Source organism: Oncorhynchus clarkii, chromosome 17 (assembly GCF_045791955.1).
Source record: "Oncorhynchus clarkii lewisi isolate Uvic-CL-2024 chromosome 17, UVic_Ocla_1.0, whole genome shotgun sequence".
Taxonomy (NCBI): Eukaryota; Metazoa; Chordata; class Actinopteri; order Salmoniformes; family Salmonidae; genus Oncorhynchus; species Oncorhynchus clarkii.
In genome coordinates this window covers 13,891,321-13,916,287 of record NC_092163.1, presented here as the reverse complement: position 1 = coordinate 13,916,287, position 24,967 = coordinate 13,891,321, and the positions used below count along the sequence as shown (strand labels likewise).

Sequence of the window (24,967 nt, the reverse complement as noted above, 5' to 3'; positions counted from 1 at the left end):
AGACGACAAGGAATAGTTGTCTTTTCAACAACAACAACACTTATTGACAGACAAAAATATACTAAGCTACTCTTGCAGGGATTAGTTGTTTTCCCAGGCTATCGATGAGCTCTGTTGAACTGGATCACTAAGAGTGGTTTTAATATGCATGATGTACTGTTGAACTGGATCACTAAGAGTGGTTTTAATATGCATGATGTACTGTTGAACTGGATCACTAGAAGTGGTTTTAATATGCATGATGTACTGTTGAACTGGATCACTAGAAGTGGTTTTAATATGCGTGATGTACTGTTGAACTGGATCACTAAAAGTGGTTTTAATATGCGTGATGTACTGTTGAACTGGATCACTAGAAGTGGTTTTAATATGCATGATGTACTGTTGAACTGGATCACTAAAAGTGGTTTTAATATGCATGATGTACTGTTGAACTGGATCACTAGAAGTGGTTTTAATATGCATGATGTACTGTTGAACTGGATCACTAAAAGTGGTTTTAATATGCATGATGTACTGTTGAACTGGATCACTAGAAGTGGTTTTAATATGCATGATGTACTGTTGAACTGGATCACTAGAAGTGGTTTTAATATGCATGATGTACTGTTGAACTGGATCACTAAAAGTGGTTTTAATATGCATGATGTACTGTTGAACTGGATCACTATAAGTGGTTTTAATATGCATGATGTACTGTTGAACTGGATCACTAGAAGTGGTTTTAATATGCGTGATGTACTGTTGAACTGGATCACTAGAAGTGGTTTTAATATGCACGATGTACTGTTGAACTGGATCACTAAAAGTAGTTAATATGCATGATGTACTGTTGAACTGGATCACCAAAAGTGGTTTTAATATGTATGATGTACTGTTGAACTGGATCACCAAAAGTGGTTTTAATATGCATGATGTACTGTTGAACTGGATCACTAGAAGTGGTTTTAATATGCGTGATGTACTGTTGAACTGGATCACTAGAAGTGGTTTTAATATGCACGATGTACTGTTGAACTGGATCACTAAAAGTAGTTAATATGCATGATGTACTGTTGAACTGGATCACCAAAAGTGGTTTTAATATGTATGATGTACTGTTGAACTGGATCACCAAAAGTGGTTTTAATATGCATGATGTACTGTTGAACTGGATCACTAAAATTAGTTAATATGCATGATGTACTGTTGAACTGGATCACTAGAAGGGGTTTTAATATGTATGATGTACTGTTGAACTGGATCACCAAAAGTGGTTTTAATATGCATGATGTACTGTTGAACTGGATCACTAAAAGTAGTTAATATGCATGATGTACTGTTGAACTGGATCACTAAAAGTAGTTAATATGCATGATGTACTGTTGAACTGGATCACCAAAAGTGGTTTTAATATGCATGATGTACTGTTGAACTGGATCACTAAGAGTAGTTAATATGCATGATGTACTGTTGAACTGATCACTAAAAGTGGTTTTAATATGCATGATGTACTGTTGAACTGGATCACCAAAAGTGGTTTTAATATGCATGATGTACTGTAGAACTGGATCACCAAAAGGGGTTTTAATATGCATGTATTGGGGACATCATGCCACAAGAAATTCTAAGAACTCGTCTTATTTTCAATATCTTACATTTCACAGGATAGTCCAGCTGACAAAGATGATATATTCTCAATCTTGTTTGGAAGGGTTTTCCTTGTTTAGCGTCGACAGTCATGTGAATGTTTAGATGTTTAGATGTTTATAGCCCATGTGCACCCCAGTTCGTCCTCAGTATTAATCCCACAGTGTGCCATCGTAAAAGGATAGCCCAATCAACACGACAATCCAATGCCTATTTATAGAAGCTAGCGTTTTACTGACACACCTGTGGTTACAGTACATCTCTCTCATAGGGTCTATATAACTTGTGTCTAAATCAGTCAAACTGTCACTTCTCGTCACCTGATCTTAGATCTGTAGCCTATGTGCCGAAGCCAAATGATTCTGACGAGGCTATAGTCCGAGATGTTGACTTATGCAGCGCATACATACAAATCTGGCATCAGGCTACTTCTCATAGAGTTTGGCTAGTGAGTTGAAACACAAATCCATATCAAAGCCTTGTCGTTGTGTCTGTGTTGTTTCTGCTGTCCCTGTGGTGTGTGTGTTTGTTTGGGCTGCCTCATGCCATAGTTGGGGCGGCAGGGTAGTCTAGTGGTTAGAGTGTTGGACTAGTAACCGGAAGGTTGCAAGTTCAAATCCCCGAGCTGACTAGGTACAAGTTCTGCCCCTGAACAGGCAGTTAACCCACTGTTCCTAGGCCGTCATTGAAAATAAGAATTTGTTCTTAACTGACTTGCCTAGTTAAATAAAGGTAAAAAAAAATGTTTTAAAAAATAGTTCAAACAGGAAATGCGACTCACGCCCAGGCACAGGAGAAACGCTATCGTGAAACGGGAGGAAAAAATGATATAATCACAACTCCACGTGAAGAGGTAGTTTGCTGTGGAAAACTTCTGGTGTGGCTTTCCGACATGGACTGTCCCTTCAATGTCAGTCTACCATTCTTCCGTTGACTGCTTTCAAGATCACTGCCATTTAGCCCCTTTGGGAATTTTTGGGCTACTCTTTTTTTTTTTCTTCTCCAAAACTTGTCTTTTGTGTGGTTTGTTTTTGGTCAAAAATAGAGTTTGTGTATGTATTATTCTACAGTAGATAATTTAATTCAAAACATTCTTCCAACACAAGTTACAGTATAGCCCAACACTATTGATGTGTTTTCTAACAATCCACCCACCTGTGAATCACAGTGGAACACATTGCCTGTATATTACGGGGGTGTAACAGTGTGTTGGTGTAATGGTTAACTTAGCCAGCAATGTTTATGGATGACTGGCTGATGATTAGTAGAGTATAGTCTGTTCTGGTCTACAATGTGCTGTATGGAGCCCGAGTGCCAGTCTGCTTGTGCACCATTGCCAACTCCTTTTCCCTTACGGTCATGCATGATAACGAGTGTTGGCAGTAATGCAACAAACAGACTGGCATTCCGGCTACAGGTTATGATTTAGTAGAGTATAGATCTAATCTGTTGTGATCGACAGGGAGTGGCCCAGGGTATGATTCTATCTTTTCAGTTGTCCTCCTGCACTCTCTTCAACGCCCCCATGCAGGATGTAAGTTGTAAGACCCCCCCCCCCCCCCCCCCCCCCTGGTTTGAAATGTGTACTATCCTTGCTCTCTCACATGGCAGTAGATTCACTCACTGACTTTGAGACGGCGGTGTTTATATCGGTGCGTGTGTGTGTGTGTGTGTGGAATGCTTTGTGGGCATTCTCCTTTCCTTAAAACCTGGACTGGTCAACACGTGGAGGGCTGGTTTAAAGGGAATGCAGCAGTGTTCTATTTTGGGATTTGGCCGACACATTTCTATAGAGGAAATGGCATCAACCCGAAACTTAGCATTTCAATCAACCTGGAACTTAGCAATGAAAAAAACAATATTCCCAGTGCTTTGCCCATAAAACGAATCAAGTCCGCCAGTCGACGTCCGGTGCTCTACGTTTTTGATGACCCAGCACATCTAGTCCGTCTAGTCTACTTCCTGTCGCCACATTGTTGTCAGCCTCCACAGTGTGGTCCATTAACTCAAGCCATACTTATCCCCATAGTCCAGACCCCATCCAGTAGGGTTGGTCAGATTACGCGTTTTTCCTGATGGGGGGGGGGGGTAACATCAACAAGCTAGACCTGTCTGCCAGCCTCAATACTCTACGGTGACTCTCTCTCTCGTGCTGTTGGAGTCGACTGGGGGAACTAGAGCTGTTGTGAGAGGTGAAGACAGCCATTCCAAATTGACGGACAGACACGTGTTGTTTGGCATCGCCAGCCTGTGGTTTTTGTTTGCCGTACTATTACGGTTGGTTTGAATCTCTCTTCTGTTCATCTCTTAAACTGTACCGACACAGTTCTCTCCTGGTGTTCCTTAATTTACTCAAGCGACATTATAGGCCTGGTTTTAGGGCTGTACTGGCAATCTGAGTAAGTGTAACAACTCATCGACGAACTAAGATATGACACAATGTTCTGTGACTCCCGGTGTGTTTTGGTTCCGTGAATTTGGTCTCAGTTGGCCTGCTAATGGCCTTTTCATTTGACTAATATCACTCTCTTTCTCCTTCTGTCTGGATCACACAGTGTATAGCAGAGGTACTCACCTGCGACCCTAAGAGGTCTGGAGCCTGCTGGTTTTCTGTTCTACCTGATAATGAATTGCAAACACCCGGTGTCCCAGGTCTAAATAAGTCCTCAATTAGAGGGGCACAATGAATATATGCAGTGGAACTGGCTTAGAGGTCCAGAGTTGCGTTTGAGGGGCATATAGATATACTTTACTTATCCAGCTGTCTTTCCCTCTTCTTCCTCAGGAGCAGGAGTTCCTGCAGAAACAGCAGCAGGAGCTGGACTGTGCCCTGAAGAAGATCATCCAGCAACACAAACACGAGCTGGCCACCATCGAGAGAGACTGTCTCAACCACAAACAACAGCTCCTCAGAGGTGAAGATGCATCTCTCGGCGTGACACATAGACTATAGTTAGGTACTCAGTCATAGCACCTTTCAGAGGGGAGAAACCGGCCTTAACCACAAACAGAAGATGCATAGCTCTGTGTGAGATGCAAGTAGCACAGATGCACATTTCAGTAGGATGGATTCACAACCTTTATAAAGGTCAGAGTCACCACATAGAAACAGTCTACCCTAGCCGCTATCACCAGCATACTTAAAGGAAATATAGTAAACCTTACTGTTTGTGTGTGAGATGGAAACCGCAAACACACAGTGACCCAGTATATAACTTAAAACAGAAGCTCTACAGAGTTCAACCGAAGGCCCCGTCAGGCCTTGACTCTAATTGAGCAATAAGGCACGAGGGGGTGTGGTATATGGCCAATATTATGCACAACGCAATTTTGGAGTGCCTGGATACAACCCTTAGCCATGGTATATTGGCCACAATATATATACCACAAACCCTGAGCTGCCTTATTGCTATTATAAACTGGTTGCCAATGTAATTAGAACAGTAAAAATACATGTTTTGTCAAACCAGTGGTATACTGTCTGATATACCACGGCTTTCAGCCAATCAGCATTCAGGGTTCCAACCACCCAGTTTATAATACCTATTCATGCTGAGAACTTAACATGAACTGAACTGGTTAGCAGCCTATTAACCCTGCCTGGTCAGATTCCAGTCATCCCATACACATCAGTTTATAGAAATAGCTCCACAGAAATGTTCACAAGCTGTAGGCCTTGATGACTTGCTGATTTGAATGGTATGAACCATGTTAGAAAGGGAAAGAAAATGAACTTCTGAAGGAAGTGTCTCACAAACACATTCCAAGCTAACCAGTTAGTCAAATCTAGTGACATGTTTTTTGGGTGCCAAGATTCGTCAACATCAAATATAAAGAAATACAGTATCTAATAATAATATGCTGAACCTCCGTGTAATGCAGTGTTCCCTTGAACTGAGTTTGTGTGTTTTGGTCCTGGCAGCACGGGAAGCAGCAATGTGGGAGCTGGAAGAGCGTCACCTACAGGAGAAACACCAGTTGTTTAAACAACAGCTGAAAGACCAGTACTTCATGCAGAGACACCAGCTGCTCAAGAGACACGAGAAGGTACAGTAAGGCTTCCAAATAGACAGACAAACAGCTGATTCAGGATCAGATCTCATAAGCCTAGTCCTGAACAGAACCACTAGGAGCAAAATACCTGAACAGGTTGGGGGATAGAGTGAGGCATAATACTGAATGACTACAAGTTTTGACTCATGGCATCTTAAATCAAATTGGAAATATGCCTGGGTATATCTGTTTCTGCATTCAACAATGATGCGTCATTGTTTTGCCAACAACTAAATGGCTAACACTTTGACAACTAGTCTAATATCTCAAATATCTAATTTCTATGGAAGCTAATGATGTGTTTCTGCCCCCTCCCCCTCTCTTCCTCTATTTCTCTCACCCTCTCTTCCTCTCGCCCTCCCTCTCTCTTTCCCTCCCTCTTTCCCTCTCTCCCTTTCTCTCTCTCCCTCCCTCCCTCCCTCTACCCCTCACTCCCTCCCTCTCCCCCTCCCTCTCCCCCTCACTACCCTCCCTCCCCCCCCCCCCCCCCCCCCCCTCTCTCTCTCTCTCTCTCTCTCTCTCTCTCTCTCTGTCTCTCTGTCTCTCTGTCTCTGTGTGTGTGTAGGAGATGGAGCAGATGCAGCGCTACAACCAGCGTCTGATTGAGGAGATGAAGAACAGGCAGACACAGGAGAGGGCCCGCTTACCCAAGATCCAGCGCAGCGAGGCCAAGACGCGCATGGCCATGTTCAAGAAGAGCCTCCGAATCACTGGGGGCCCCATCACACCCGAGCAGGAGAGGGAGAAGGTCAAACAGGTGAGAGATAATGGTCAAAAAACACATAATTGAGAATGGAAACCTATGTATTTAGATGTTATTTTCAAAGTATAATCAAATCAAATTTTATTGGAAACATACACATATTTAGCAGATGTTATTGCGGGTGTAGCGAAATGCTTGTGTTCCTAGCTCCGACAGTGCAGTAGTATCTGACAGTTCACAACAATACACACACATCTAGAAGTAAAATAATAAAATTAGAATGAGCAATGTTGGAGTGGCATTGAATAAAGACAGTAGAATAGAATACACTGTATACATATGAGATGAATAAAGCAGTATGTAAACATTATTAAAGTGACTAGTGTTCCATTATTAAAGTGGCCAGTGATTCCATGTCTATGTATATTGGGCAGCAGCCTCTTTGATGCCGGGTTGAGTAACCAGGTGGTAGTCAGCAAGTGATAGCTATTTAACAGTCTGATGGCCTTGAGATAGAAGCTGTTTTTCAGTCTCTCGGTCCCAGCTTTGATGCACCTGTACTAACCTCGCCTTCTGAACGATAGTGGGGTGAACAGGCCGTGGCTCGGGTGGTTGATGTCCTTGATGATCTTTTTGGCCTTCCTGTGACCTTTGGCCTTCCTGTGACCTCCTTTGCCCCCGGTGATGTGTTGGGCAGACCGTACCACCCTCTGGAGAGCCCTGCGGTTGCGGGCGGTGCAGTTTCCGTACCAGGCGGTGATACAGCCCGACAGGATGCTCTCGATTGTTTATTTGTAAAAGTTTGTGAGGGTCTTAGGGACCAACCCAATTTTTTTCAGCCTCCTGAGTTTGAAGAGGCTCTGTTGCGCCTTCTTCACCACACTGTCTGTGTGGGTGGACCATTTTAGATTGTCGGTGATGTTTACGCCGAGGAACTTGAATCGTTCCACCTTCCCCACTGCGGTTCTGTCTGTGGATAGGGGTGTGTTTCCTCTGCTGTTTCCTGAAGTCAATGATCAGCTCCTTTGTTTTGTTGGCGTTGAGGGAGAGGTTATTTTCCCGGCACCACTCCACCAGGGCCCTCACTTCCACTCTGTAGGCTTCCTTGTCATTGTTGGTAATCAGGCGTACTACTGTTGTCATCTGCAAACTTGATGATTGAGTTGGAGGTGTGCGTGGCCACGCAGTCATGGGTGAAGGAGTACAGGAGGGGGCTGAGCACGCCCCTGTGTTTTTTCCTACCTTTACCATCTGGGGGCAGCCCGGGAGGAAGTCCAGGACCCATTTGCACAGGGCAGGATTCAGACCCAGGGCCCCAGGCTTGATGATGAGCTTGGAGGGTACTATGGTGTTGAAGGCTGAGGTATAGTCAATGAACAACATTCTTACATAGGCTTGCCTCTTGTCCAGATGGGATAGGGCAGTGTGCTGTTTCGATGGTGATTGCATCATATGTAGATCTATTGGGGTGGTATGCAAATAGATGTGGGTCTAGTGTGTAAGGTAGAGGTGATATGATCCTTAACTAGCCTCTCAAAGGACTTCATGATGACAGAAGTGAGTGCGAGGCGATAGTCATTTATTTCAGTTATCTTTTCTTTCTTGGGTACAGGGACAATGGTGGACATCTTGAAGCATGTGGGGACAGCAGACTGGGATTGGGAGAGATTGAATATGTCCGTAAACACTCCAGCCAGCTGGTCTGCGCATGCTCTGAGGACGTGGCTAGGGATGCCGTCTGGGTCGGCAGCCTTGTGATGGTTAACACACTTAAATGTTTTACTCACGTCGGACACGGAGAACGAGAGCCCACAGTCCTTGGGAGCGGGCCGCGTCAGTGGCATTGTGTTTTCCTCAAAGCGGGCGAAGAGGGTGTTTAGCTTGACGTCAGTGTCCGTGATGTGGCTGGTTTTCCCTTTGTAATCCATGACTGTCTGTAGACCCTGCCACATACATCTCGTGTCTGAGCCGTTGAATTGCGACTCCACTTTGTCTCTGTACTGATGTTTTGCTTGTTTGTTTGCCTTATGGAGGGAATAACTACACTGTTTCTATTTGACCATATTCCCAGTCACCTTGCCATGGTTAAATGCGGTGGTTGGCGCTTTCAGTTTTGCGCCAATGCTGCCAGCTAATGAGGGATTATAGACATTGCTTTCAGTGGAGAAAGAGGTGAAGTCTCAGAGCTTGTTGATCCAAGTCAAAGGGACTTTCCCTGGCACTGAAGGATTTACAGTACTTTAGGAAATGCTAGGTCAAGCTTGAGACTCCCAGTGCAAATTAAACATGTATCAAGTTCCAACTGTAATTGGGCCTATTTTAATACTCGTGGGAGTTGAATAACTGAGATGTTTCTGTGTGTTTGACAGTTTGCAGCCCAGGAGGAGAAGAGGCAGAAGAATGAGAGGCTCCACCAGCACCAGAAACATGAGAACCAGATGAGAGACCTGCAACTGCAGTGTGACACCAACATCCGGGAGCTGCAGCAGTTACAGGTACACTCTCAGAAATAAAGGTGTAGATTTGTTCCTAAAGGGGTACAACTTCTTGTCACTGGGGTGGTACCTGTAAGGTCCTCCTTTATACTTTTAGTTATGGGTACATATTTGTACCCACGTTCATACCTCAGATAGTACCTTTCTCCACAGGTACAAAAGCATGCTTTGTGCCTTTACACTATATAGTACCATCACAGTGACAAAGCCATTTGTTCCTTGAAAGTGGCAAAAATGGACCTCTACCATAGACCACTTAAACTTGTAGAATATTTCCACTCACGGGTGGCCAAAAATAACTATCTGAAAGCCACTCCCCCGCTGTGCCAAGCCTCCAATACAATTTCCCAATTTGCCTTTTTGATTGAATTGTAGAGTTACCACCATTGACTGTATTTGTTAGTAACAGAACCATTGTTGTTAAATTATTTTATTTTCAGTCACAAGTGAGTACCTAAGCATATATTACCATTAAAATTAAACTCTTTACGACAATACATTACATATCGAGTACTAGTTTTACTCTAATACAGTGGCATGAAACTCATGGTTTATAGGCTACGTCAGGCCTGCTTGCAAAGTTCTGTAAACATAACTCCCAGAATTTGGGGTTTGGGATATTCTGGTTGAAGCATTTCCCCCTTATTCCCTCCTGTTTCCAGGAATCTTCCAACTGTGATTTCTAGAAACCTGGGAAATTTACCAGAATAGAGCATGCTGGGAAATATGAAGATAATAATTATGGTACAAATGTGGCTTTTTGGGTTACCACCCCAGTGTCAAAGCTGTTAGTTATTTTTAAGTGGCAGAAAGTTAGCATTGTATGGTGGGTATTGAGGGTTAACAAAATACATGTGTCACCTGGGAAACTAACCTTCACATTACCCCTTTTGTGAGTGTGATGATTGTACCTTTTTATATTCATAATATGGGTTACAAAAATGTACCATTATACTCTTTGTCTGCACATGTACCCTAATGTGAGATCATTATGTTTATTTTGATATTTTTGTACTCCAGGGAACAATACCGTACCATTATTTCTAAGAGTGTATAGTATAACATAAATAGTCCTCGCACATGCATGTCAGGGATTCTGTAATTGCACAAGGTGCAATAGAAAAAACACACACACTTTGATTCATCTGTGATTCAGTACAGCGTGTAACACCCAATGTGTGTATTTGTGTTTCAAGAATGAGAAGTGCCACATCCTGATAGAGCACGAGACCCAGAAGCTGAAGGAGCTGGATGAGGAGCACAGCCAGGAGCTGAAGGAGTGGAGGGAGAAACTACGACCCAGGAAGAAGGTAACCATCACACCAGTTAACCCTTCACAGGAAATTATTTATCTTTCTATTGAATATTTGGCACATATTTTGTTTCGGAGATGGAGATACTTGTCTTTGAAACATATGGTAGGAGGTAGGGTGAGATGTAGCCTAACGGTTCGAGTGTTGGGCCAGTAACCGAAATTCGCTAGTTTGAATCCTAGAGCTGAACAAGGTGAAACACTTGTCCACATGCCCTTGAGCAAGACACTTAACCCTAACTGCTCCGCTGATAATGCCTGACCCTGACTGTGACCCCACTCTCTGAGGGTGTCTCCGGGGGAATCTCAGGGCGATGTGTAAAAAAACAAATGCGTATCTGGTCCATGTGTGAAACAGTACAAATATAAGCAGCCGCCAAATGATTATTATGTAATCTCTTGCTTGGGATCCGCTCACCGACCATTTGTCTGTTGTTCTTAGGCTCTGGAGGAAGAGTTTGCCAGGAAGCTTCAGGAGCAGGAGATCTTCTTTAAGATGAGTGGAGAGTCAGAGTGCCTTAACCCCTCAGCCCAGAGCCGCATCTCCAAGTTCTACCCTATCCCCAGTGTCCACTCCACTGGCTTCTAGGGGTTAACCCATTCATGGCACTCCGGATGAACATGAACATATATCCACATATCGAAGGCACACTCAATGAATAGATATACACACTTCCGGATGGATACACACACACATACAAATAGACTGGCGCGTGTGCACACACACACACACACGCACACAGACAGACAGACTAATAAGACTGAGCCTCTGCTGCCTTGCCCCGTCTCCATTGATGACAATCGGGGACGAAGGGGCGATATCTCCGAGGGTGTGTACCCCTCTATCGGTTTCTGGACGAGGATGGGACAGTAGCCCTCAAGCTACAGACTATGTTAATCATGAAGACCTTTTTAATGGTGATCTGTTATATAATAATAATAATAATTTACCCCCTTTTCATTCGTGTTCAGTCGGGCACACCGTAGCAAGAGTTTGAATTTGTGTTTTTATTGTAGAAGTAGTACCTCCCTGTTTCACTCCATTTCAAATCATTTTCCACTGACTGAAAAAAAAAACAGTTTTATTTCTTACAGCTTCCTCTTTTGAAATGAGTTATGAAGGAGATTCTTGACATTATGCATTTTCAAATGTGATACTTTGTGCACTCTGTTCCTCAAATCCTTGCCTCCATGTCACTAAAGTGTCTCAGGCAGATTTAATTTTTCACTGCTGATTCTTTTTCATTTGTGAATCTTTTTTCTTGAAGGATCTAGTGCCCGTATACTTTTATTTCAATGGACTTGCTTTTCAAATTGAAGCTTCCTCTGGAAAAAAAACTATTGCTGCTTGATTTGTATACCATTAGTTATTTGCACTAAATCAGGGCTGCCCAACCCTCTTCCTGTAGATCTACTGTCCTGTAGGTTTTCAGTCCAACCCTATTTAAGCATATCTGATTCAGCTAGTTAAGGTCTTGTTGAGCAGCTAATTAGTAGAATCAGGTGTGTTAAATTAGGGTTGGACTGAAAACCCACAGGACGGTAGACCTCCAGGAAGAGGGTTGGGCATACCTGCACTAAATAAAAAGGATGAAGGAACATTTTGTACCAGAAGTCTAATATAATGAACTTATATATTCAATATCTATGGTAATGTTTGAGAGAGCTAATGATCTGATAAGAATGTACTTTTGGTAAAGGATGAACAGCACATTTTTTTTATAATGAATCTTGACAAAGGCATGATATATTTTATATGCAATCACACATATCTTGAAAAGATATTGCATTTAGTTTCCAATGGACTAGGGAGTGACTGCCTGAAGTTGAGCATGGATTTTAATACAAGCTTGACTTCTTATGTTAAAATTATGCTATCAAAAGTAATTTTTTTGAGCTTATTAGCAACAGTTTGGGATTTATATCTTTCTGTCGGAAATGGTTCCTTTCTTCTAGCCTGGAATCCAAACTGAATCACTACTTCCACTGTTGTTTTACTTGGACATTTGTGAAACGGTTGAGATTCCCAGGCTAGTATCTTTCTTCAGGTTTCATGAGCATGCCTTTCATCTTCAGCACAACTCTTGAGATTTGTTTCTCTCTTTTTGAAATTTGGCGTAGTCGGCGAGTGGCCATTTTTGTTTTAGCATATCCTAGGAGGGGCTATTAAAATGGTGTTTGTTTATATATCCAGACAGAGACAAGGTTTTCACTGTGGTTGCTCAAATGGCGTTGTTATATAATTCGATAGAAATCTGTCAGGACCTATATGAAGGTCTGTTTTGTTAGAATTTCATGCAAATGTTTGGTATGTCTATGTATTGTTTATAAAATTGCCTCCCATTAATAAGGTATTATTACATTACCATATTCATCAGTTGACCTGCATGGCTTTTCGGTTTGTTTGTAAGGAAATTATGATACTGTTTTATTATCGTTCATGCTAGCTAATAGCCTTAGTGTTTTCAACAAAACGTATGAAGAGACGGTATTCATGCTGTGGCTCTCTGTGAAGTTATTTTAATCAGACTTAGTCCTGCCCCAAGTTATCTTTATATTCGTATAGCCTCTATTGTATCATAGTCAAACGTTTTGTTACTTATTTAATCTAAGGATAATGAATATGACGTTATCATGAGTTTAACAGTTTTGATAACATTTTCAGAACTTCAGTTTTAGCTTATTTTATCATAGATATGCATGATCTACTCTAAAGTGGTGGTAGCCTATAACCTTCAATACAGTTTAAAATCATTTGTTAAAAAGGAACTGTTGGACCTGACTGGTTTAGGCCATCATGACTTCTGATTGGTCCATTTGTCATCTCACCCTTTTTTGATTGGCTGCAGGAACAACAATCAGTCGATGCTATTTAATAATTGGTCTGTAATAGTGGCAAAGAAAAACAAAACATCATACACAATGAAGGAGTGCTGTGCACCTTACACAAAATGAAGATACTCTGCCAGTAGTTATTTATGTGGAAATGTATCTTTACTACAGTACAGTATTGTAGTTTCCTCAATTGTCAAATAGTTCATTTAAAATCTGAAATTTAAGCTGAATTGAAAATATAATTGAATACCAATCATGTCAATATGTGTTATGTTATTAGTGTCATGATTTCCTTCTGATTTTCAAATTGTATCGTGATTGATTTCAGAATGTTGTTTGAAATTGAACTACCATGAAAAAATAATGTGCATTTTTCAGACAAGTTTACATTATAGTTTTTAGAATGCCTATGTACTGTAGATTTGCATTGTTCTGTAAATAAACAATTTCCTGTATACAATATCGTGTACCTGTTTGTCTATGACAACAATGTGAACATCACGTTCCACTTTGATTAAATAAGATGAACAAAGCTTTGTTTATAAAGTGATACCAGTACATTCAAAGGAGATTTTGACAATGGTTTTAGTTTCATTCGATATTAAATGTTTTTCCTCAAGTACAAAAGTACAATAACGATAATAGTACAAAAGCTATTTAATAAAAATAGCACACCCTGTTCTATTTTTCAACACATAGTTGAACTATTCCTGCTATCAACATGCAAGGAGGTGAATTGGAAATATACTCCAGATTAAACACTAGTAGAAATAGATCGTAAAGACGTCTTTGACACAACACAATACATCAGCGCATGGAATACTGTCCTGTTCAACAGTTTCTCCTATAGAAAACGATATATTTACATCGGTAATGTCTCCAAGGCATTAGGCCCCAGAATGTATGCTCATGACTCATGACATATTTCATAGGACTTTCATTCACCTTTAATGAGTATTTATCAATCATTTGTTTCTCAAACGCCAACATTCCTCTTTCTTCTGTTGGTCACAAGTGTGTATTCTCCTATGGAAAAAATTTGAAATCTTAATGAAACCATATCTCTTTTGCATACCTAGGTCAGATCGACACATCATGAATAGCAGGGACACTTGTATTGAGGGTACTATCATGACAGAATTACATATAGTATCACTAGAATGGATCCTACTGTAGCATCATGCTTAAGGATGTTGGTAAAGGGAAAACTTGAAAAGGTTCTCTGTGATAATCATGACGTACCTTCCTCCCCCTTTCCCCCCCTTTTCCACTCCAGACCAGGGAGGCCTGCCCTTCCTGGAATGCCATCCAGTCCTGGTTTACCAGAATTCAGAGTGAAAGTGTCACAATGGGACTGATTTTATGACTTTGTCTCGCTTGAGTAGCTTAACACAATGGTTTACAAAGACCTGGCAAATGATCAAGAGCGCAACTCTAAAGATGTAAAAAGCGTAATGGTTTAAAAGGTACCTCTCTCGCCTTTATGACCTGTATGTCCTATGTCCCCTTTCTGTCCTGGCCTTCCAGGGGGTCCCACAGTGTTTCCATGGTCTATGGATGATACATAAGGTTATTTCATATAAAGCTGCAATCAGCATTTTGGCAAAGCCCCACCAATGTTCAATCGTGACAAATTGGACTTCACACTTGGTACTGTTCTTAATTTAAATGTATACTGTGAAATAAAGTACCAGTCAGAGGTTTGGACACACCTACTCATTCAAGGGGTTTTCTTTATTTGTACTATTTTCTACATTGTAGAATAATAGTGAAGACATCAAAACTACGAAATTACACATGTAGTGTACTGTAGTAAACAAAAAAGTGTTATTTATTTTATATTTGAGATTCTTCATAAAGCCATCCTTTGCCTTGATGACAGATTTGCACACTCTTGGCATTCTCTCAACCAGCTTCATGATGGAGTCACCTGGAATGCATTTCAATTAACTGTTAAAAGTTAATTTGTGGAATTTCATTCCTTCCTAATCCGTTTGAGCCAATCAGTTGTGTTGTGACAAGATAGGGGTGGTATACAGAAGGTAGCCCTATTTGGTAAAAGACCAAGTCCATATTATGTCAACAGCTCACATAAGCAAAGAGAAATGACTGTCCATCATTGCGTTAACACATCCGGAAAATTTCAAGAACTTTGAAAGTTTCAATAACTTTTTCTTCAAGTGCAATCGCAAACAGCATCAAGTGCTATGATGAAACGGCCTCTCATGAGGACCGCCACAGGAAAGGAAGACCCAGAGATACCTCTGCTGCAGAAGACAAGTTCATTAGAGTTAACAGCCTCAGAAATCAGCAATTAACTGCTCCTCTGATTGCTTCCCAAATAAATGCTTCAAGTAACATACATATCTCAACATCAACTGTTCAGAGAAGACTGTGTGAATCAGGCCTTCATGGTCGAATTGCTGCAAAGAAACCAATACTAAAGGACACCAATAAGAAGAAGAGACTTGCTTGGGCCAAGAAACACGAGCAATGGACATTGGACCGGTGGAAATCTGGCCTTTGGTCTGATGAGTCCAAATTTGAGATTTTTGGTTCCAAATGCTGTGTCTTTGTGAGATGAAGAATAAGTGAACGGATAATCTTCGCATGTGTGGTTCCCACCGTGAAGAATTGAGGAGCAGGTGTGATGGTGTAGAATTCAAGGCACACTCAACCACAGCATTCTGCAGCGATACCCCATCCTATCTGGATTGTGTTTAGTGGGACTATCATTTGTTTTTCAACAGGACAATGACCGAAAACACACCTCCAGGCTGTGTAAGGTCTATTTGACCAAGAAGGAGAGTGATGGAGTGCTGCATCAGATGACCTGGACTCCACAATCACCCGACCTCAATCCAATTTAGATGGTTTGGGATGAGTTGGACCGCAGAGTTGAGGAAAAGCAGCCAAGTGCTCAGCATACGTGGGAACACCTTCAAGACTGTTGGAAAAGCATTCCAGGTGAAGCTGGTTGAGAGAATGCCAAGAGTGTGCAAAGCTGGCATCAAGGCATAAGGTGGCTACTTTGAAGAATCTAAAATATAAAATATATTTTGATTTGTTTAACACTTTTTTGGTTACTACATGATTCCATATGTGTTATTTCATCGTTTTGACGTCTTTACTATTATGCTACAGTGTAGAAAATAGTAAAAATAAAGAAAATCCCTTAGGTGTGTAGGTGTGTCTAAACCAATGACTGATACTATACATTAATGAATAGCATTTATACTATATTATGGTCACCTCTGATGTATTCCATAAGGTCAGTGACGTTACTATGGGAACCAAACACACGGCTGAATCCTGGAGCACCGGGAGGGCCAGGGGGTCCTGGGGGTCCTTGAACAACCTGTGACTTCTCCAGCTGAGACCGGTTCTCAACCACGTCCCTCAACAGACCATGGTCTACGGGATGGGAAACAATCAAGATCAGAGATAGCATATGCATTTACATCCAATGCAAATGCAAAAGTAGGACTCTTCATTCATTGCCGATGGTCACTATCTTTATTTATCAACATGTGTGTCCCGTTGGCATAGAAATTGAATTACTAGAACTGGCATCCCAATTCAAGTCAATGTGCCATTCCTTTGATCCATTGTCATTAGAAATAAATAAGCTTTGAAGAATTGCATTTAAATGTTGTTAAATGTGTATAGCTCTGAAAAGCATATTGTAAGCACTGTGATGACCGTATTGGATATTCAGTTTCACTTACACTTGATGTAGTCAGTCACTCGGACCGCTATATTGGAGAAGTCTGTCTCAGTCTCAGCCAGCCTTCTTCCCTCGCTGGTCCTGTGGTCAAAGGCGTGGCCGTACCCAGAGTTACCCTGCTCTCCCTTGTGTCCCTGAGGTCCAGGGGGACCTGGGGGGCCTGGGGGCCCAAACATTCCCCCTCTTAGACCACCTGGTGAGGATAATACAATATGCCAGTTACACCCACTGATACCCACTGATCTGGGGCAGTAACTCAATGTCAAGGGTAAATTATTGCTTTGAAATGAAAGGGAGTCTGTAAAATCCCCTATCAATGTCTATTTTTCTTTTTAATAAGTTACCTTTTTATCTTGGGAAGGACATCCATGAAGTGATGTAATTAGGGTAACCTATTGTACAGGCTCAATGCATTTCAAGTAATCTATTAACTTTTATTTCCTGGTTTTAGACCTACAGGGTGGATAATGGAAAACTAACTATTTCTGTACTGTTGTAACTCTAGGAGTCTTTGGATAGTACTGTAAAACCATATCATTATCCACTTAGTAGAAAACCATTTATGAAACCCTTATTGATTTGACCATACTCACTCTGTATGTAGTCCTTGACCTCCTCCAGCCTGTATCCAGAGCTGCTGTAGGAGGCCTGTCCTGAAGGACCAGCAGGGCCTTGAGGGCCAGCAGGGCCTGGGACACCAGGTGGCCCAGGAGGCCCCTGAGCGCCCAAGGCACCTCTGTATTCAGCATCTAGAAAGGACACGCAGAACTGACATCAGTTAAACTATTAAGAGGAGTAAATGTGCAGACTGTCCAGTAAGTCCTTCTGGCTCTAGACCTACAGTGCATTCGGAAAGTATTCAGATCTCTTGACTTTGTTACGTTAAAGCCTTACTCTAAAATGGATAAACAAATATTTAAAAATTATTTCTAAAAATGTGTGCAAATTTATTACAAATATAAAAAACAGACATTTCTTATTTGCATACAGTAAGTATTCAGACCCTTTGCTATGAGACTTGAAATTGAGCTCAGCTGCATCCTGTTTCCAATGATCATCCTTGAGATGTTTCTACAACTTGATTGGAGTCCACCTGTGGTAAATTCAATTGATTGGACATGATTTGGAAAGGCACACACCTGTCTATATAAGGTGTCAGAGTAAAAACCAAGCTATGAGGTCAAATGAATTGTCTGTAAAGCCCAGAGACAGGATTGTGTCAAGGCATAGATCTGGGGAAAGGTAAAATAATTCCGCAGCATTGAAGGTCCCCAAGAACACAGTGTCCTCCATCATTCTTAAATGGAAGAAGTTAGAACCACCAAGACTCTGGCCACCCGGCCAAACTGAGCAATCAGGGGAGAAGGGCCTTGGTCAGGGATGTTTGTGGCCTCCAACTGCTCTTAAATACAAGTAAAACTAAATGCATGCTCTTCAACCGATCGCTGCCTGCACCTGCCCACTCGTCCAGCATCACTACTCTGGACGGTTCTGACTTAGAATATGTGGACAACTACAAATACCTAGGTGTCTGGTTAGACTGTAAACACTCCTTCCAGACTCACATCAAACATCTCCAATCCAAAGTTAAATCTAGAATTGGCTTCCTATTTCGCAACAAAGCATCCTTCACTCATGCTGCCAAACATACCTTCGTAAAACTGACTATCCTACCGATCCTTGACTTCGGCGATGTCATTTAAAAAATAGCCTCCAATACCCTACTCAATAAATTGGATGCAGTCTATCACAGTGCCATCCGTTTTGTCACCAAAGCCCAATATACTACCCACCACTGTGACCTGTATGCTCTCGTTGGCTGGCCCTCGCTTCATACCCACTGGCTCCAGGTCATCTACAAGACCCTGCTAGGTAAAGTCCCCCCTTATCTCAGCTCGCTGGTCACCATAGCAGCACCCACCTGTAGCACACGCTCCAGCAGGTATATCTCTCTGGTCACGGCCAAAACCAATTCTTTCTTTGGCCACCTCTCCTTCCAGTTCTCTGCCGCCAATGACTGGAACGAACTACAAAAATCTCTGAAACTGGAAACACTTATCTCCCTCACTAGCTTTAAGCACCAGCTGTCAGAGCAGCTCACCTGTACATAGCCCGTCTATAATTTAGCCCAAACAACTACCTCTTCCCCTACTGTATTTATTTATGTATTTATTTTTCTCATTTGCACCCCATTATTTATATTTCTACTTTGCACATTCTCCTGCTGCAAATCTACCATTCCAGTGTTTTATTTGCTATATTGTATTTACTTCGCCACAATGGCCTTTTTTTTTGCCTTTACCTCTCTTATCTCACCTTATTTGCTCACATCGTATATAGACTTATTTTTCTATTGTATTATTGACTGTATGTTTGTTTTACTCCATGTGTAACTGTGTGTTGTTGTATGTGTCGAACTGCTTTGCTTTATCTTGGCCAGGTTGCAAATGTAAATGAGAAATTGTTCTCAACTTGCCTATCTGGTTAAATAAAGGTGAAATTAAAATTATAAAACATGTGACCAAGAACCCAATGGCCACTCTGACAGAGCTCCAGCGTTCCTCTGTGGAGATGAGAGAACCTTCCAGAAGGACTGAGGAGTGACTTCCAGAACTATCTCTGCAGCACTGCACCAATCAGGTCTTTATGGTAGAGTGGCCAGATGGAAGTCACTCCTCAGTAAAAGGCACGTGACAACCCGCTTGGAGTTTGCCAAATGGCACCTAAAGGACTCAGACCATGAGAAACAAGATCCTCTAGTTTGATGAAATCAAGATTGAACTCTTTGGCCTGAATGCCAAGAGTCACGTCTGGAGGAAACCTGCCACCATGGTACTGGCAGCATCATGTTGTGGGTATGTTTGTCAATGGCAGGGACAGGGAGACTAGTCAGGATCGAGGAAAAGAACGGAGCAAAGTACAGAAAGATCCTTGGGGTGGCAATCTTATCACGTGACTATTTTAAATCAATTGAACTACTTACCAAGATCCATCTGTAGGTCCCGGCCCACCATTTGGGAAACACTTGCACACACTATAGTTAAAGAAGCTAATGGTGTGTGTATGAATCTAAATGTGAATCTGACATGGCTGTGTCACAGTGATTCCTTACCATTCATTAGAGTGAGGACCCGTCCAGCCACCTCATGGGTATTAAAGCCATAGCCTCCTCTCCATGGGATCCCTGGGATGCCAGGAGGTCCAGCAGGGCCAGGAGGACCAACGACGTAGCGTCGCACTTCCTCACCTGAGAGGGGTACGGATCAGGCAAGGGCACTTCATTGACTGTCTCAGGACACAATGTTATCTATTTTTTTTCCCGACCCGATTATCAACATTTGTGCTCAAACAACTGACTTACTCTGTAGAAGGCTGATGATGTCATTTAGCGATGTACTGCCTCCACCTGGAGCGCCAGGCGGGCCTGGAGGTCCAGGCACCCCACTAGCAATACCGCCACCTGAAATGTCAACAGAGTATTAGATCCAGGTACACATACAATATGATATACTTCATATATGTACTGCTTTTGATAAGATGTTGGTTTGTCTGGACTCACTCTGGATGTACGCGATAACGCGACTAGCAAGATCATCCACTGACTCCACTGATCCGTCACCAGGGGGTCCCGGTACACCTGGAGGACCCGGAGGTCCCGACATGTACTCCCTGACACCATCGCCTCCATGAAGGACAACACAATACACAAGTTACTGCACTGCTAAACAGTAGCGTAGAAAAGGTTTAAGATCTTGAGGCACCATTTTAGTTAGCCTCAACTACGCAAACAACAACTAAATCATGTTTTGTCGACCATATTATCCCATGGAGGTCACGTATGCTATCAAATGCTGTAACGGTCTTTGGATGGGCATAGTTTAGCCCCACTCCTTTTCATTGGGGGTAAGAAGAAAGAGCAGATCATCTCACTCACTCTTGAGGTATTCTGTGATGTATTGGCGGACGTCCGGTGTTCCAGACCCAGGTGGCCCATCATGGCCGGGAGCCCCGGGAGGTCCAGGTGGACCTGGTGCTCCAGGGGAACTCCTGGATAATCCACCACTGGAGTAGCCAGGGATACCTGGAGCACCTGGAACGCCAGCCTCACCTAATGAAGATATAAGTTGGCTTAACTTACACAAAGGATCCACATTGAGTGATAAACATTGTTCATGTGATGCTCCAGAGCTTTTGTATAATTTTAGCCAGTAGATTTGAAAATAGTGCTCATGAGCCAAAGCAGGTCCCAGTTTTAATTATTTTTGCAATTCGTATGATATGTTACGAATGTATAAGTGCTTAAGATCCCAGACTGCATCTTTAAAGGGGTGTAAGGGTGTACCTTTTGGACCCGGTTGTCCCTCGGGGCCCTCTGGACCTTGGGGCCCTGGAGGTCCACTGTCCCCTTCTGGTCCTGGACCTCCAGGTTGTCCCTGGGGTCCAGGGAAACCTGGGGAGAAAACAATACAATGAACAATACAACATATACCCAAAAGGATCAAGTAAATTCAGAAGTAAATGTTGGTTGTAACCCAAGCCACAGGTGTAGGCTTGAATGTTTAACTATGCTTCTGATAAATATTTGATCCACCCACCGACACCGGGATCTCCTGGAACTCCTGGTAAACCGGGCTGACCTGGGTCACCTGAAACATAGGTCAAATTGCGTTAAGGTTGACAGTCTATCACAAAGTCTGCCATGTAAATAATATGTGACTGAGCCAGTTCATAGCCTACTATGACATCAATCCAGCCCTTTGACATGGACATGCATTTAAAAATTGTTTACCTTGGTAACCCTGGGGTCCTGGTTTGCATTAGGAAACAATAAAATGATTTACAAGATGAGTGCACATAACCTCTGTTTCGACCAAATTGACTATGATAAAAACACAAATGGTATAGACAGTGAGTTGGACTCCTCTGTACCTGGTGATCCCGGTAGACCAGTTGGGCCAGCAGGTCCTGGGGGCCCAGCAAAGAAGGTTCCTGAAAGACAACACAGTGTTACACTACATTGCGTTACATTACTTGACCTTCCATATCATACCATATCATATGCGGCGGCAGGTAGCCTAGTGGTTAGAGCATTGGGATAGTAACCAAAAGGTTGCAAGATCAAATCCCCGAGCTGAAAAGTAAACGTTCGTTCTTCCCCTGAACAAGGCAGTTAACCCACTGTTCCTAGGCTGTCATTGAAAATAAGAATTTGTTCTTAATTAACTGACTTACCTAGTTAAATAAAGGTAAAATATATACTGATCAACAGCTTCTATCTTTGACTGTAGAGTTATTGTGATTGTGTTGAGTGATCAGATGGTAACAGTATGGAGAGTGTAGTGTAGGTTTGGTAAGGGCCACCTACCTGAGTTTGGCACAAAGCTACCTGGCTCTCCCTTATCTCCTCGGGGGCCGGGCACACCAACACCTGTGGTTTAGTTGAAATTCATCAAAATGGTTTGAAGAGTAACTTACCATTCTTACAATAGCTTAATTATTTTTCATTCTTCTCAGGTAGAAATGTTATGGCTTACCTGGTACACCTGGTTCTCCTTGAGGACCTTCAGGACCTGGAGACCCTTACCTGGTACACATGGCTTTCCTTGAGGAACTTCAGGACCTGGGGGTCCCTTACCTGGTACACCTGGCTCTCCCTGAGGACCTTCAGGACCTGGGGGACCTTTACCTGGTACACCTGGCATGCCTTGAGGACCTTCAGGACCTGGGGGACTCTTACCTGGTACACCTGGCACTCCTTGAGGACCTTCAGGACCTGGGGGACCCTTACCTGAGAAGGAATAAGGTATGAATTTGCTTAAGGTATGAATTTGCTCCATAAGAAAAAAGGATCAGAACAAAATAAAATAAAACAGCTATACATTCAAAAATACATTGAAGTCCTAAAGTGCATGGAGAATGAACCACGTGGCTTACCTAGAAGACCCTGGGGACCTGGTTCTCCTGGTGGCCCTGGAGGGCCAGGTGGGCCAGGAAGACTAGCCACAGGTGCACGTCCTGTTGTAAGGGGCAAAGTAAGTTTAGAGGTAATAAGAAAGTCCTATACTATAACGAGTCTAAAACAAGAGCATATTTTCACAAGTCAGGTAGTTACAAGCCGTCTGGAAGAATTCATTGATATGAGCCAAACATACTCACTCTCTGTGGTTTCCACAGTCTGTATAGTAATACCAGGCTTTCCCTGGTCTCCCTTTTCTCCTTCCTCTCCCCTTTCTCCCCTGGGACCTATAGAGACAAAGACAATGAACAGTCAAAGGGAAGTACGTACAGTATGTGGATCCTGGTGTCTTATTGGATATCTGAGAAATAGGTCTTACCAGGCGTCCCAGGAAGACCAGCAGGGCCAACAGGACCTGACGAGACACAACAGAAGCACTGAGCATAAATCGTATTGTACTTCAATGGAAAGTCTATGAGGAACTTCATAAAGATCTCCAACATCTAGATCTTCATCCAGATCTGGTCAAGGCGATACAGTGTTTACTCAAACTGTATAACAACGTCTTAGAACATTTTAAGAATGCAGAGCTTCGGTAGCAACCTGAGAGTCCAGGGGATCCGGAAACACCAGCGGGTCCGGGGCTGCCTGGAGGTCCGGGGATGGCAACCGAACTGGAACCAGCTGGAATTCAAACAGGAGATTGACCAATGACCATCCATTACTTAAGGACATGTGATGCTGTTCTACTGTGGACACTGTACTATAAAGTAATCTCAAGAAATATTTACAGCTGTAGATGTAGTCCAACAGTTTAACGATGTCTCTAATTCGCCTTGTCGTTTCCTCTTACTTACCTGCATTGATGATTCTACCAGATTCTCCAGCTTCACCTAGAAGATAACATGATGATAGATTGAATGAAAGCATAATCCTGTTTGACTAAAGATATAGAGGAAGTATGTAATAGGTACATTACCTTTACCCCCAGGCTGACCAGGATTACCTGGTATACCTATACGGGATAGAAAGGGAGGGTTACAAAAATGTTATAGCCTACTGTACAATATTTGAGAAACCATGCATCTTAAATGTAAATCAAGGAATGATTTTGCATCAAAGAGTCATACCTGGTGGACCTTGAAGCCCAGGAATGCCTACAGCGGAAGCAAGTGGAAAATGTATGTTATTGAAATGTAAATAGTGAATACTAAGCATTGATTGACGGATGGATGGATATATGGATTAGTAAATTGATTAATTGATTGATTGTACCTGGGAGGCCTGAATCTCCTGGAGGTCCTGCTGGTCCCCTGGGACCTGGTAACCCATCCGATCCCTTGTCACCTGGAATGATAAAGGTATCAACTATCCTGTAAAAATCTAAAAGTTGTTATATGGACAACTCGATTTTTCAACCAAAATATATTGTTGTGGTTTCTATCTACCACAGGATGTTGTTGTTTTTACCTCTAGAGCCTTTTTCACCGTCAGCCCCGGGAGCACCTGTTGAATAATACCCACACATTCAGAATTGATAACAGTGAAGAATTTCACTATTAGGTTGTCTATATTAGGACAGCCTGAGATTATTCTAGCAGCACAATCTTTTCTTCACTACTATGTTCACTTACCTACAGGTCCTTTAGATCCATTTGCGCCGTCTGGTCCCGGAGGTCCTCTTTGACCTGGGTCACCTATGATGACGGAGAGGGTACATAACCACTATGAAATGTACTTACAACCCATTTTCACACCAGTTTACGTATATAGTGCATATTTCTCTCAATTATGTGTTTTCCTAGAGAAGGAGGAGAGAAGAAATAAAGAGGAGACACAATGTTCTGAATCCCATGTGATTCTAACTATTCAGGGCAGACAGATACACACCTGATGTTCCACGGAGTCCTTTCTCTCCAGGCTCGCCCTTATTTCCTGGAGGTCCAGCTGGTCCCTTCTCTCCTGGATGAGGAGAGAAACAATAGGCTTGCTGATATGATCTTTGTTTAATGCTGCAATATGTAACTTTTTAGGTGACCTGACCAAATTCACATAGAAATGTGAGTTAGATATGTTCTATGTTTCCATTCTTAAATTTCCTTTTTGCGTCTTCTACTTTCAGTTTTTCAAACAACGATTGGAAAGATACAGTACTTCACAGAGGTTTAGATGGCACAATGATTCTCTACACAATTGCTTGTTTTGTCACAAACTGAAATTAGGCAAACTATTACACATTTTGCAACCAGGGAATGGC

At 42.4% G+C, this 24,967-nt stretch overlaps 2 protein-coding genes across 2 annotated transcripts in view; one reads left to right on the top strand and one right to left on the bottom strand.

Moving 5' to 3' along the window:
- The window catches only part of LOC139370318 (STE20-like serine/threonine-protein kinase), a 34,158-nt gene extending 20,678 nt beyond the window's left edge, over positions 1 to 13,480 (top strand). The window contains exons 13-18 of the mRNA XM_071109722.1: positions 4,415 to 4,544; positions 5,552 to 5,676; positions 6,248 to 6,439; positions 8,755 to 8,880; positions 10,077 to 10,190; positions 10,635 to 13,480. Of these exons, the coding sequence (XP_070965823.1) occupies positions 4,415 to 4,544; positions 5,552 to 5,676; positions 6,248 to 6,439; positions 8,755 to 8,880; positions 10,077 to 10,190; positions 10,635 to 10,781 (834 nt within the window). The 3' untranslated portion in view covers positions 10,782 to 13,480. The remainder of the gene's footprint in view (positions 1 to 4,414; positions 4,545 to 5,551; positions 5,677 to 6,247; positions 6,440 to 8,754; positions 8,881 to 10,076; positions 10,191 to 10,634) is intronic.
- A 450-nt stretch (positions 13,481 to 13,930) lies between these two features.
- Positions 13,931 to 24,967, bottom strand: part of LOC139370319 (collagen alpha-1(XVII) chain-like) — a 29,199-nt gene continuing 18,162 nt past the window's right edge. Inside the window, exons 27-53 of the mRNA XM_071109723.1 lie at positions 24,601 to 24,672; positions 24,345 to 24,407; positions 24,181 to 24,216; positions 23,986 to 24,057; positions 23,841 to 23,867; positions 23,690 to 23,725; positions 23,568 to 23,603; positions 23,314 to 23,394; positions 23,090 to 23,125; positions 22,911 to 22,997; positions 22,698 to 22,769; positions 22,501 to 22,542; positions 22,120 to 22,182; positions 21,680 to 21,743; positions 21,544 to 21,566; positions 21,350 to 21,400; positions 21,097 to 21,204; positions 20,689 to 20,862; positions 20,314 to 20,436; positions 20,116 to 20,214; positions 19,867 to 20,001; positions 17,348 to 17,503; positions 16,756 to 16,947; positions 16,280 to 16,441; positions 14,498 to 14,578; positions 14,270 to 14,341; positions 13,931 to 14,053 (exon numbers count right to left, since the gene is read on the bottom strand). Of these exons, the coding sequence (XP_070965824.1) occupies positions 14,004 to 14,053; positions 14,270 to 14,341; positions 14,498 to 14,578; positions 16,280 to 16,441; positions 16,756 to 16,947; positions 17,348 to 17,503; positions 19,867 to 20,001; positions 20,116 to 20,214; positions 20,314 to 20,436; positions 20,689 to 20,862; positions 21,097 to 21,204; positions 21,350 to 21,400; positions 21,544 to 21,566; positions 21,680 to 21,743; positions 22,120 to 22,182; positions 22,501 to 22,542; positions 22,698 to 22,769; positions 22,911 to 22,997; positions 23,090 to 23,125; positions 23,314 to 23,394; positions 23,568 to 23,603; positions 23,690 to 23,725; positions 23,841 to 23,867; positions 23,986 to 24,057; positions 24,181 to 24,216; positions 24,345 to 24,407; positions 24,601 to 24,672 (2,213 nt within the window). The 3' untranslated portion in view covers positions 13,931 to 14,003. The remainder of the gene's footprint in view (positions 14,054 to 14,269; positions 14,342 to 14,497; positions 14,579 to 16,279; positions 16,442 to 16,755; positions 16,948 to 17,347; positions 17,504 to 19,866; positions 20,002 to 20,115; positions 20,215 to 20,313; positions 20,437 to 20,688; positions 20,863 to 21,096; positions 21,205 to 21,349; positions 21,401 to 21,543; positions 21,567 to 21,679; positions 21,744 to 22,119; positions 22,183 to 22,500; positions 22,543 to 22,697; positions 22,770 to 22,910; positions 22,998 to 23,089; positions 23,126 to 23,313; positions 23,395 to 23,567; positions 23,604 to 23,689; positions 23,726 to 23,840; positions 23,868 to 23,985; positions 24,058 to 24,180; positions 24,217 to 24,344; positions 24,408 to 24,600; positions 24,673 to 24,967) is intronic.